Below are 13,199 nucleotides of genomic sequence, written 5' to 3'. Positions count from 1 at the left end.
TTTTGAGTTCTGTCAGTTAGTCAGCTCTTAATCTATTTAAGATGTGCTTTAACTATATTATATAGTGCTAATTTTTTTGTAAGAATGTCATGCAGTACTAGGTCAAATGCCTTACAAAAGTCTAAGTACATTAAATCTATGCAGTTACCAATAGCAACCAAATTTGTAATCTCATCAAAAGTTTAAAGCTGCTTTGTTTGACAATACCGACTTTCATAAAAGAAGATTAAAGTTAAGGATCAAACTGCCCTTCACTCCTGGACACTCTACCTTTTTTGCCCACCCTTGTTTTGCTTAGATAATGTATGTATCTGTGATAGGTATATGGTGTTCACATAGTATAGGTTATAGAAAAGTAGCACTATTTTATATAACAGACAAATATTAAACGCTGGTTTTGTGTTAATGTGGATGTTTGCCAGTGATCACTATTTTGTTTTCACTTTGTAACCTGCAGTTTTTATGTGCTAAAACTAGACAAATAAGGAGTATTTACTGTAATATCCTCTTGATGAACCTCACCCAGGAATTTTCCCTATTGTGACCAACTCAGTAATGTCTCTGTTTTACTGAACATTTTCCAGAACTCCCTTTCGATGGTTTCTGTAAACTGTATTTTGTCTGGTTCATCAGTGGCACCCTATTTACTCAGTATGTATTAATCACGGGACTGTATGTCAGGATCCTTCTACCTTCATTAACTGATGCTATTTCTTTTCTAGAGGTCTCCTTTTACCAAAGATAGTGGTTGAAGATCATGGCATGGAAAGAACTGATATTGGGAAGCTGGGGAGTGGCATTTATTTCAGTGATTCTATCAGGTTTGAAATACTTAGTTATAATATTGGGTTCTTTTGACTCTTAAAGAAATTTAAGTTTCTTTTTGTAATGTTTTAGAGGAATTTTAAGAAAACTTTAATGTTGAAAGTTATTCCTTTCCATTTTTCTACTTTCTATTGAAACTTAAAATAGAAATGCATGTTAATATAAACTGTATGTGTCTGTGTGTGTGATTTTTCTTTAACTATAGTACAAGCACTAAGTATTCTCCACCAAGTGAAATGGATGGAACTCGACTGTTGGCTGTGTGTAATGTGGCACTTGGAACCTGCTTGGATTTGTATAAAAAAGATTTGTCATTGACTAATGCGCCAGCAGGATATGACAGCGTGCATGGAGTCCGTAAAAGAGGAAACATCTATTCAGATTTTGAGGTATTGAAATCCGATCCAACCAAAAAAAAGGCACTGAGGTTGTTTAAAACGCTTGGATTTATTGTGCCAGTGTTAGATAAGAGGACAGAAGGAGACTGAGCACCTAGGTTCTATTCCAGGTTCTGCCACTGAATTACGATGTGGCAATGGGCAAGTCACTTTTACCTCCATTTCCCCATCTGTGAAGTGCATATAATACCTGCATCACAGGATTTTTAAACATTTGTATAGTGCTTTTGGACTGTGGCATGAAGGACACTATTTGGATGAAAAGTATTAATATTATTTTATATTACAGTGGAATTCTCCTATAAATAGCTGAGAGAGATTTTATATTGAACTTGGTTCTATAGCAAAGTGGGGTGAAAATCCTGAACTACTTCGCTACATTTCAGCAGAATTTCATGTCACATAAACCACATACCCAATAGGATTTGGAGCCATGGAAGGGTCAACCAGGATTTGTGTAATGGATGTTGAACATAGGCTGTCTGTACTAGCTGAAAACCATATTCCACCAGGGTTGCAGCAGTGAATCACAACTTCTTTTCCTAATATAGACACATCCCTTTAGTAAAGCATTGCTTCACTTACAGTGAACTTTCATTCCACTATAAATTATTTGCATTGTGCTATTTCCCTTGGAATATACCAATTCTATCCGAGAGGTGCTAAATGCTACATTTCAAGGAAATTTCCCCTGCATCCTATAATTATCACTTTCACATAGTAGAGGGAAAGGGCAAGGAGGATCCTGGTTCCCAGTCTTGCCACAGTAGCTCCCAGCAAGGAGTAAAGAGGAGCTGAGTAGTCTTGCTAAAGTTGCTCTGCACTGAGGGTAGAGAGGTTGCCAAGTATGCGGTTTTTGCAGCCCAATTGGGCTATTTATAACTGACAGCAGCGGGGATTTTTTAGCAGTTGTGGGTTGCAGTGTTTGGGCTGTTTTGCTGTCCTGTTACCACTGGCCATGCTGCTCAGGACTTGGGAGGAAGACTCCTGATCTGCCTCGCCCCCTGCCCTGCCGAGATGTCCTGCCCTGCTGTCAGGGTCTCATGTCTCATCTCCCTCTTGGGTTATGTTTGCAGCATGCATGGAAGATGCTGCTGTGCCTTAGTCCCGAAACCTTCTGCTGCTCTCCTTTCCCATACCTGCTGGTGAGCATTGTGACTCCTGGCATTAAGCAGTTATTTAGAGGCATGCTCACTCACACCGAAAATTTTTTGTGTATGGTGTCACAGTTCAGGGCATCTGCACCTGTATTTCCCCTCAGAGGTTCAGCAAGAGGACCTGACACTCAGACTTCCAGATCTTGCCACTCTTGGGTGGAGACATGCACTTCCAGGCTGGACAGCTCCCTGGCCTTCTCTGTGTAATTCGCAGCACAGTTAGTCTGCCTAGACAGACCTTCTTGCTTTTTCTTCAGAGATGGATAACAGTTAAGGTTAAGATTTTGTCATGGTTATTTTTAGTAAAAGTCACACACAGGTCGCAGGCAATAAACAAAAATTCACTGGAGCTATGGCCTGTCCATGACTTTTACTAAAAATAACAGGGTAGAGAGGGCTGAGTGAAGGGAAGGAATGACAGCAGGTGCCCCACGGGGGGGGGACTGACAGTCCCACCGCTGTGGGGGAGGAGGGCACAGCCCCAGCTTCAGCCCCCGCTGCAGCCATGGGGAGGAGTGCGCAGTCTTGACTTCAGCTCTGGCCAAAGCTGAGGGATGGGGCACACAGCGGTGGCTCAGGCTTCGGCCCCGGCTGAAGCTGTGGGGCAGGGAGATGCACTGCTCTGGCTCCTGCCACAGCTGGGAGGGGGGCACACAGACCTGAAGCCATGGGTTGGGGAGGAACAGCCCCAGCTCCGCCCCCGCCACTGACAGCTGAAGCCGACATCATGGAGGTTTGATAAAGTCTTGGAATCCATGACCTCGGTGGCTAAATTGTATCCTTAATAATAGTGTTACAGCTACAGATATAACTTACCACACAGTTCTTTCCAGCCAGGCCTACTTTATTCTTAAGGAAAAAATATTTTGGAGAAAACATATTTAAAACAATAAAAGAACCTACATGCATGCTAATAAGCTTACCAGGCATTATGCCACCCAAGGGTTTTTTTTGTAGTCACAAATACATCAGTTTCAGTTCAGAACAAGCACACAGTCTTTTGAGGTCTCACTAGGCTAAATTCTTCCAGTGTTCCCATGAGGATTGGTGCACTCCATGGAATGGGGTCCTGCCTGTTTGGTGTATCAGGAAGAAGGCCCTGAGTCATTTTAAACTTAGGCTTTTTATCCAAAAGTGTTTTCTTTGTGGGTCTCAGGAGAGTCCAGTTTGGACTAATGTATGCATATGTCCCCAGGGGGATTTCAAAGGCTGATAACTGAGAAAGTTCAGTAGCATTCTCCTTCTCTGTTAAAGAAGGTACATACAATTCCACAATACCACATAGATACTCCAATAAGGTTTAATTTAATTCTGTAAAACTTATTTTAATTCCATAAGGTTTGTTCTGGATATTGTCAGTCTGTCACATATGGAATATAGAAAACAACAATGAAAGAGGGTTCCACTGTCCTATTAATGTGTAAAATTAAATATAATCCCTGCTCCAAATTGTTTAAACTGTAAAGGTAGGAATAGGTGCAATACTATGCAAACAAATAAGCACAGTTGCTGTCTAGCCAGCCAGAGAAGGAAAAGTGATAATTATATTTGGAATTATTTTGAGGAACAGTTGTGTTTTAAGGATTTTTTTTTTTTTTTTGAGAGAGAGAGAGAGAGGTCGGGCACCTGGATAACTTCATTGTGAGGCTTTCTGCCGAGTTGAAGATGGCATGAAAAAAGTCATAAATTTGTGAGTGAGAAATGGAGACGAAAGGAGTAGTCAGTAGTGAAGTTTGGGCAGCGTAGGAAGGTCTAGGATGAGAAGAGGACAGAGGTGGAGTTCTTTGAAGAGTGCAAAGCATTAGTATTAAAACCATACAGTCATATTGCATATCTCAGTTGAGATGTCTCTTTAGATCAGCTCTTAAATCGGTTTACAGTCTTTGTAGGAATACCTGTAGCTTTTATTATATTTGTAAAATAATTCTCTTTCCTTGCAATAGGATGATGAATTTGTTGTATACAAAACCTGTCAGGTTAAAATGAGATACATTGTTAAGTTTTGCCTTGCTGGAGACCAAGTAAAGCAGTTTCAGCCTGGAACTGAGACAGAATTAGAGCAAGATCGGCCAGCGACCTCACATTGTCATTTACAACCCGAAGGTGGGAAATATTTCTTGTTTATAATTGTATTTACATCATAAATGCTCTAGCTATTAATCAATAACTCTTGAATAAAACTGATCAAATACATTTTTAATATAATTCAAAAATTCTTTTGGATTGATTTGCAGCTGTCACCACGCATTCTTGACTAATATTGGTATCTTGGAAGCATCTGTTTAACAGATTTCCTCTGGGAATAAATATTGAGGCTGGTTTTCTCCTCCTGACAGAGTGCCTTTCAAGAGGCCTAGCAAAAAGTACTCTTGCATAAGTCATCAGACGCTCTTTAAAGAATTCACATTTTACTCCCTAAAGGCTAAACAAAGGTCTTATGAAAAACCTGTCATCAACTTATGATCCCTCAGCAGCCATTATCACAGCAATAGAACAATACTATTGTGGGAATTCATAACAGACACTGAGTATTATTTTTAATCCATATATGGTGAATTACAGTTGTAAACATGGGCCAAATTGCCATTGGTGTGTGGGATTGGCTATTACCCCACCATCACCACCGTCCAAAAACCCAAACCAAAACACTAACCTTTCTTCAATTTTTTATATTTAGACTATGCATTACCAAGTGTAAATCTTTTAAACCATGTAAAAACTGGTCTTCAGGACACATCTGGAAACCCAGTCCCTCTTGAAGATATTCATATCAAGGGGAGGATAATAGACTTCATAGCACAGGTACAGTGCACTGTTTACTATTAGCTCAACTTTTCAGCAACTGACTACTGAGAATTAATTCAAATTGTTATGTGCTGTTGAGTCAATTTTAGAAAAATAGATCTCTAAATGAAGGTCAGTCTCTTACAGGTCCTGACATTAATTCAAAGTATTTTTAATTTTTAAAGGTAAGCAGACAAATTGCTTTTGTAAGTTCTTTGGACAATGAAAAGATCAGTGAATTTGTGTAATTCCATATTTCAGAATAATTTTTCTGCCTATGTATGGTTAAGTCATTGCCAGGAAGAAAGTTGCTGCAGTGGAATATGCTGTTTGTTTGTTTTTTAAGGGGCTTTCTTGCCTGCCTATTTGATAACTAGGACTGGTAGGTTGAGCTTACCAAAATAATGAAAGGCCAACCCTCATGGATGAGGGAGTGGCCCCAAACCCAGAAATCAACAGATTATCTGGGACAATAAATGAAAAAAGAGGATGGAGGTCCAGGATCAAAACAATGGATCCAAGGGGGTACACTCAGCAGAGAACTCTAGACCATGTCCACTGCTCCGAGAAGTCTAAGGAGTCAGTGGACACTGTCCAGAGGAACACTGCCCAGATGCATGAACAGACAAGGAACTGCGAAAAGGCCCCACATTCGCAGAGATTTCCCCATCCAGCTTCCTCCTCGGGACTGATGAATGGCCATCTTGGATATGCCAGGCAGTGATTGATGAGAAGGTCTCAGGACTTTCTGGGGACATAGACAGGGAGTGCAGAGAGGAACAGGTGTGGACAGAAATTCAGCTGGAACCTCTGGCATTGAAGACTGAAATTCTCTATTTACAGAACAGATATTGTTCCTGGAGAGACAGCACAGGTTTCCCAAGTAGCCATGTCAGAAAAGCTTAACCTGGTTGCACTATCTGCCTTCCTGCCTACTCAGTCCTTTAGTCACACTTGAGGCTACCAGCACATTTGCAGTGGTGGTTTCTGTGGTGTAGACCCCTATCCTGTAGACACTAGATTGGTGATATTTGTAAAGTTAGGATTTTCATATAGCCATCAGATGGAAATTATTTTTATTTACTCTTCACTTGGAGGAGAATTGAATTGGTGACCTAGAGATGAAAAACTCCATACAGATGCTCCCCAAAAACTCCATACAGATGCTCCCCAACTTACGCAAGGCGTTCTGTTTCAGAACGCCTTGCGTAAGTCGAATTTTGCATAAGTCGGGAACGTATACCCGACAATTACGCCGCCCCCGCTCCCCCCCCAAAAAAAGCTTACGGGATTTACGGAACTTTTTCTGTAAGTGCAGATATGCGTAAGTCGGGTTTGCGTAACCCGGAGAGTGTCTGTATTCCATTACCAGTTTCCTGAACTGTCCATTCCCCCAAGCACCGGTAGATTTGTTGTAATCACTATATGTATATGTGTTTGGGGTATTCGTGTACAAATAGGTCTTCAGAAAGATAAACCAAGTTGCACTCTGCCTCCTAGCAACATTTTGTAGTGTGAAACATAATAGCACATTTATGCTGTTAAATTTAAAATAGTGAATTTAAACCAAAACCACTTGTGCAGAATGACCTGTGAGAAGATATACTCATTACCTGTTCTTTTTTTATCATGATATTTTTTTCACTTAGTAGGATTATAAAAGAGATCCATTTCTCTATTTCAGATAGTAGTGTTTCAGACATACACCAATCAGAACAATAATTCCATTGAGGCAAAATATGTCTTTCCTTTGGATGGCACAGCGGCTGTATGTGGATTTGAGGCTTTCATCAATGGGAAACATATTGTTGGAAAGGTAAGATGATTTAATATTTTGCTCTTCTATAGTGCTTTCAACCCGAAAATTTCAAAGCATTAATGAGCGAAGAGGCACAACATTAGTGTTAATACTACTCTCACTCTGATTTTATACCATTGTCACTTAACTAGATTTCAAGTTGATGGTGTCCCACTAAATGACTGTTGGTTAATTGAGACAAGGTAGTTAACTGTGTTCCATATAAAAATAGTTCATTTAATGATTTTGGAGCAATCTTTTGCAGGTTAAAGAAAAGGCACAAGCACATAAGGAATATAGAGAAGCAATCAGTCGAGGTGATGGAGCTTACTTGATGGACCAGGATGCCCCAGTATGTTGAATGTCATGGTTTACTATGCATTTTAGAAATCCCAGATTGGTCACATTGTATATTAGTTGTTGAAGTCAGATACCAAACAAAGCAAGTGAATTGATCCCCAACCCCACAAATACACATGAACTTCACTTTACACATATGGGTAGTTCCATTGGAATCGTTGCAGAATCATGTCTTTAATGGGAAGGATTTTTTGTTTTGTTTGTTTTTAAATAATGGAAATTATTTAGGCTGCACATTTGATCATTTCAGGAAATTAGTCAAAAATATCTGCTGTACATCCTTCAGAAACTAGATTTTGCTAACTCTCCGTAAAAACCTCTTTTAAAAAACAATTTGAACTCTCTCTGTAAAATATTGATTTATGCATAGTTACTACTGATGAGTTGTGTCCAGACAGGAATTTTTAGTAAATTGTTAAAATAGCATTAACTCCTTGCCCTTTATCACCATAATTCGTTTTCTTCAAGCCACTTCTCTGAAGAAATATAGAAAACTAGCATTTGTTTTCTGTACATGACAAAACAAATGATTTATTGCTTTGGAAAATATATAGTTTAAATATACAGATTAATGCAAGCATCTCTTTTCTAGGATGTTTTTACTGTAAGTGTTGGAAACTTACCACCTAAAACCACAGTTCTTATCAAAGTCACCTACATCACTGAGCTGAGTTTTCAGAACGGCTGTATTACTTTTCAAATGCCTGCTGCTGTGGCGCCTTGGCAACAAGACAAAGCCTTAAATGAAAACACACAGGTTTGTGCATTTAAAATATAAACTTAAAGTAGCATCTTCTTGGTTTGGAGCACAAGTGCTCCTCTAAGGGCGGTGATTCCACAACGAGATTGAGGGGAGTTGCAACCATCCTCCCTTTCTTACCTTTTTATATGTTTCTTACCGTTTCATTTAAAATTGATTCTAACCCTCATGGCTAAAAGCAAGAGCCTCCAAAAATGTGAACCAAAACAACAAATAAATCAACGTAGTGATGCCTGCCTGAATCTGCTCAAAACAATAGCTCTAAGACAGGGTTCGCAACTTGGTATTGTGACCAGCCTGCCCATATTATTAAATGGAAAGTGGCCTTGGCTACATGGGATGAAGGCCTAGCATGGGGAAAGGGGTCCAAGGATGGAAAAGGTTGAGAACCACTGATTTAGAACATGAGTAAATTTAGCAGTGTTAGTAATTAAGGTCCCTATAGGCTGGCTACTTTATGTAGGTGGCCTCCTGCATCCTATTGACTTCAGTGATGTTCCATGTGGGCATAGAGGTTTGCCCACAGAGAACAGTTTGCAAGAAGGGACAAATGACTTAGTATATTTTCCCTCTTTAAATATCATCAAGCTTATTCTTCTTCTCATATGTGTGTATCATTCCCATATGTTATACTCGCACATTGAGGAAAGAGTTGACCTCTGAAAGTGAAAGAAGCTGAGAAAACTGCTGGGTGCTGTGCTACAGTTGCTTTTCTAATAAAACCAAGAGTGGCACTAAGATCTGCATATTTCATAACAATGATATATTTACCGTTTTTTATTTTGTATAGGATACAGTAAAGAAGGTTTGTGTTAAACAAATAGGAACAAAAAAGGGGTAAGTAACATTTAATAAGGTATTTGATATAAAAAATTATTTTAAAGTTTCCTTATTTTTGTTACTAACAACTTAGATTCTTAAATGTGAAGCAGCGTGTAAAATTTATTTTTCACTATTTATGTGGGGTTTATGGCATTTCGTTCAGGTTGGATGACAAAAGGACTTTTTACTTTTGATTCAAAACTGCTGCTGTATTTAGGTTGCAAACACTACACGGCAATAATTTTTAGGCAAACTCCATCTCCACTGCACTTGATTGAATATTTTGGATTGTTTGTTTCCTGAAAACATTTCTCTCAATACCAGGTTTTATAAAAACTTTGCATCACAAAACCTAATCCCTTGGGCCTGCACTATCTGAAAGTGTACTTTTTAAAATTGAACTGATTGTTAGCTTTTTCTTTTCATTAGCATCTTTAATATTTTTTTAATATTAAATTGTGAATTTTTTTCTGATAACTTAATACTTCTTGAGAAATTGATAATTATAGTTCTACTTCATGCAGTGCCTCTGCAGATATCCACTTGCTCCTGTTCATGAGCTATTCTACTAGTAAAAGCAGTAAGAGCTTTAATGGGCACTTATGCTACTCCAGGAACTGAATTTTCAGTGTTGGAAACTACATAACATCCATGTACATGCATGCACACAATGTTGCAACAAAAAGGGCTAATCCATAGGCACAGGGGCTGGAGCACCCACAGGGCAAAAATGGTGGGTGCTGAGCATCTACTGACAACCCACCTATGGTGTTCATATTTTTTAAAGGATGTTGGAAAAAACTGGGAGGGTATAGAGAAGAGTCACAAAAATGATTTGAGCGTTAGAAAAAATGCCATATTGTGAGAGACTTAAAAAGCACAGTATGTTTAGCATATCAAATACATGAGCAAGTGATGACTTGATCGTGGTGTGTAAGTACCTTCATGGTCAGAAAATACCAGGTACCAAAGGGCTCTTTAATCTAGTGGCAAAAGACATAAAAAGAACCAATGGCTGGAAATTAAAGCTAGACAAATTCAAATGAGAAATAAGGCACAATTTTTTTAACAGTGAGGGTGATTGTTCCTATGGCTAATCTACCAAAGGAAATGGGGGATTCTCCATCTCTTGATGTATTCAAGTCAAGACTGGATGGTTTTTCAGGAAGGTACTCTCTAGTCATACACAAATTACTGGGCTCATTACAGGGGTAATTAGGTAAAAGTCTATGGTCTATTTTATACCAGAGTTCAGACTAGATGATCTCATGGCCTCTTCTGTCCATGTATCTATGAATATCCTTAGTGAATCAGCATGTACGCTGTTTGGAGTGTCTTGGGGATAGAAAGGGTTTTGCAAGGGAAGCATGGGGCAGAAGAAAGCAAGGAGGTCCAACTAGATGATCATGATGGTCCCTTCTGACCTTGAAGTCTATGGCTACATCTACACTACAGGGGGGAGTCGATTTAAGATACGCAAATTCACGTAGCTGAATTCGACGTATCGCAGCCGACTTACCCCGCTGTGAGGACGGCGGCAAAATCGACCTCTGCGGCTTCCCGTCGACGGCGCTTACTCCCACCTCCGCTGGTGGAGTAAGAGCGTCGATTCGGGGATTGATTGTCGGGACGCGATAAATCGATCCCCGAGAGGTCGATTTCTACCCGCCGATTCAGGCGGGTAGTGTAGACCCAGCCTATGAGTCTACAAGTAGTGCACTGCTTATTGCCTTTACCCTAAGAGCTGTGAAGGATAGGGAACATAGACTGATGTGTTCCTGATGGAGGAAGCATGGCATACATGCCAAATATCCTCTTCTCCAAAACTGCCTTGTGTGTCAATTGTTTTTTCTTTATTTAGTGGATTCTGTGTGGCCATGTCTATTGAAATGCCATACAGCATTGAACGCATTCATAGTTGGACGCACACACTTAAAATAAAGGTAAGTAAATCTTGCAACTGTTTTTCTGTTTTAGAGCTTATGTCTTGTATTTTAAAAGGACCCTTTTATATTTTTAAAATAAATTGCATACGATGTTTATATAGGACTCATCATGTAAACTGGTAATTCCGTTTCCTTATATCAAATGAAAAAAATTTTTCATGTGCACTTTTTAGAGCCACTTCAATGGAAGTCTTTTAATCTTAAAATACATTTAGAACATTTAATGTCACTCTAAAGAAAAATATATATTTTTAAATGAAAACCATCATCTTAATGGTTAAAAAAAAACTTTGGGACATCTCATACCTAATGTTACATCTTCAAGCCTGAGTTTTTCTTAAAAGCATGCAGTTTTGTACAATTGAATGCTTTTTTGGCAGCAATTGATAAATGTCTGCTTTTTACTCTCTAGAAAACAGACTGCAAAGCCGTAATCAGGACTGAGGAGAATAGTTCCTTGGACATCTGTGGCTTTGCTCTAGAAATCTGGATTTCTCAAGTATATCTACCCAGAATGTGGGTAGAGAAGCATCCAAACAAAGAGAGTGAGGTACAACTGCTACTTCTACTATACGTTATCAGATAATGGATTGACTAAATTCTGCCAGGACGTACCACTCATATAAATCCTATTGAATTTAGTGAAGAGTAAGTCAGAGCAGAATTTGGCTTGATATGGTTAATTATGTACTTTGAAAAGCTTTAAAGAAATATAAGCCATCAATGTTAAAAAGAAAAAAAGATTATGGGACAGTATTTCTGTGTAATTGTCATGAATATACACTTTGTACCAGACTTACTTGCGGTAATATCTTTTTGATCAATTTAACAAATTCAGTCTGTACAATCATTCATCTTATTGATCTATGTGACCCTTTCCCTTCAGTTTGCTTTCATATTTTATTTAGCAAGTGCTCCATCCTTGGTCTTTAACTTTAAAGTACACTTTAAAACATTATAAAGCAGGTACATTGAAAAAATTTCTATAACTAAGTTTTCTTATATACAGCGTTAAAGCACATGCACAATAGCAACAAATGATCTCCTTAACTGTTAATTTGAAGCATTTTCTTGTTGGTCTTTAGAATTATATAAAGAAAAGATTTCTACTCAGATTTAAATCTGAAGAAAGTTATATATTTCACAGTGCACAGAACATAAAGCAGCCATATTTGCCAAGTTCAGTGGGAAAAAAGTACTGCAAGATGAGGGGTGAAATGCTGGCCCCTTTAAAAGCAATGGTAAAACTCCCATTGACTTCAGTGGGGCCAGGATTTCACCCAAAATGTCTTGAGGAGTGAGAAGGGAACTAAAATATTCAACTATTGTATTTGCATCTTCGCAGCCAACAAGTACAAATTAGTAATAGTTCCTATCAGGACATAGTTCCATTTAAATGGAATTTTCATAATTCTATCTTTTATTTTAGTTGAACTTTCCACAGAATCTTTCTGATATAAGCCCCAGTCCTGCAAACATGCACACACAAACTTAAATTTATTCAAAGGAGTGGTCCCTTTGAACTGTATTTGCTGGACTGGGGCCTATTATCAGAAATAATACTATAACAAATTTCTAAGCACAAGTGATATCACAGACAATTCATTATTAATATTTCTGATTATCCCTACTTCTGTTTGAGCACGCTTTTCTCTGGCTAGTTGTGCAGACATATATATTTCAGAGGGATGTGACTCCATATTGACACTGCAACTCCTATTGTTTCTATTGCATCAGTACTCCTGTATTCTTTGCAGGAGTTAAAATGAACCGATAATTGTTGGGTGAGTCTGGAAATATGTAACTTCAATAAGTGGGCAGAAAAGTAGAATACTTTTGGGGAAAAATAATACTTTTGGGGGATAATAACAACATATTGGTATCAATTAAAACAAAGTGTCTTCCTTAACTGCATCATTTGACTGATGTAGTAGGTATGTGGGGAAAAATGCATCTCCAGGACTGTCAGATGTCATCCGGTATGTCCTTTGGAAATGTCACATCCAGGGGAAAGCTGGCATTCAGGATCATGGCACAAAAGCTCTAGCAGAGATCAGCAACAAAGGGGTCATTGTGTACTGAATGTACAGGTTATAATTGCACACACTCAAGAAAACATTTAAAGGAACTGCATCGGTTCTATTTTAAGGGATTTGACCTGCACAATAGAAAGTTTGGAAATTAAAATATTAATGCATCCGTAAGAACAATATCTGAAATTCTGGTTTATCAAAAGGATTTAAAAACAAAGTATTTTACTAATACCACATATAGAAACAGATTTTAGTTATAAAAGTTTGAAGCACACAAAGAAAGGAAAAGCTAAAAGATGCATTTTAAAATGTGTGA

General features: G+C 38.5%; 1 protein-coding gene across 3 annotated transcripts in view; it reads left to right on the top strand.

The window, feature by feature from the left end:
• PARP4 (poly(ADP-ribose) polymerase family member 4) overlaps positions 1-13,199 on the top strand; it is a 103,394-nt gene that overhangs the window by 34,775 nt on the left and 55,420 nt on the right. For all 3 annotated transcript variants that reach the window (XM_054015505.1, XM_054015506.1, XM_054015504.1), the window contains exons 12-21: positions 723-821; positions 1,031-1,214; positions 4,324-4,483; positions 5,058-5,182; positions 6,849-6,980; positions 7,228-7,314; positions 7,915-8,079; positions 8,873-8,919; positions 10,766-10,847; positions 11,263-11,400. In XM_054015505.1, the coding sequence (XP_053871480.1) occupies positions 723-821; positions 1,031-1,214; positions 4,324-4,483; positions 5,058-5,182; positions 6,849-6,980; positions 7,228-7,314; positions 7,915-8,079; positions 8,873-8,919; positions 10,766-10,847; positions 11,263-11,400 (1,219 nt within the window). The remainder of the gene's footprint in view (positions 1-722; positions 822-1,030; positions 1,215-4,323; positions 4,484-5,057; positions 5,183-6,848; positions 6,981-7,227; positions 7,315-7,914; positions 8,080-8,872; positions 8,920-10,765; positions 10,848-11,262; positions 11,401-13,199) is intronic.

This window comes from Malaclemys terrapin, chromosome 1, assembly GCF_027887155.1.
Source record: "Malaclemys terrapin pileata isolate rMalTer1 chromosome 1, rMalTer1.hap1, whole genome shotgun sequence".
NCBI lineage: Eukaryota > Metazoa > Chordata > Testudines > Emydidae > Malaclemys > Malaclemys terrapin.
Note: the sequence above shows the minus strand (reverse complement) of the source record. Positions and strands in the feature narration are given on the sequence as shown.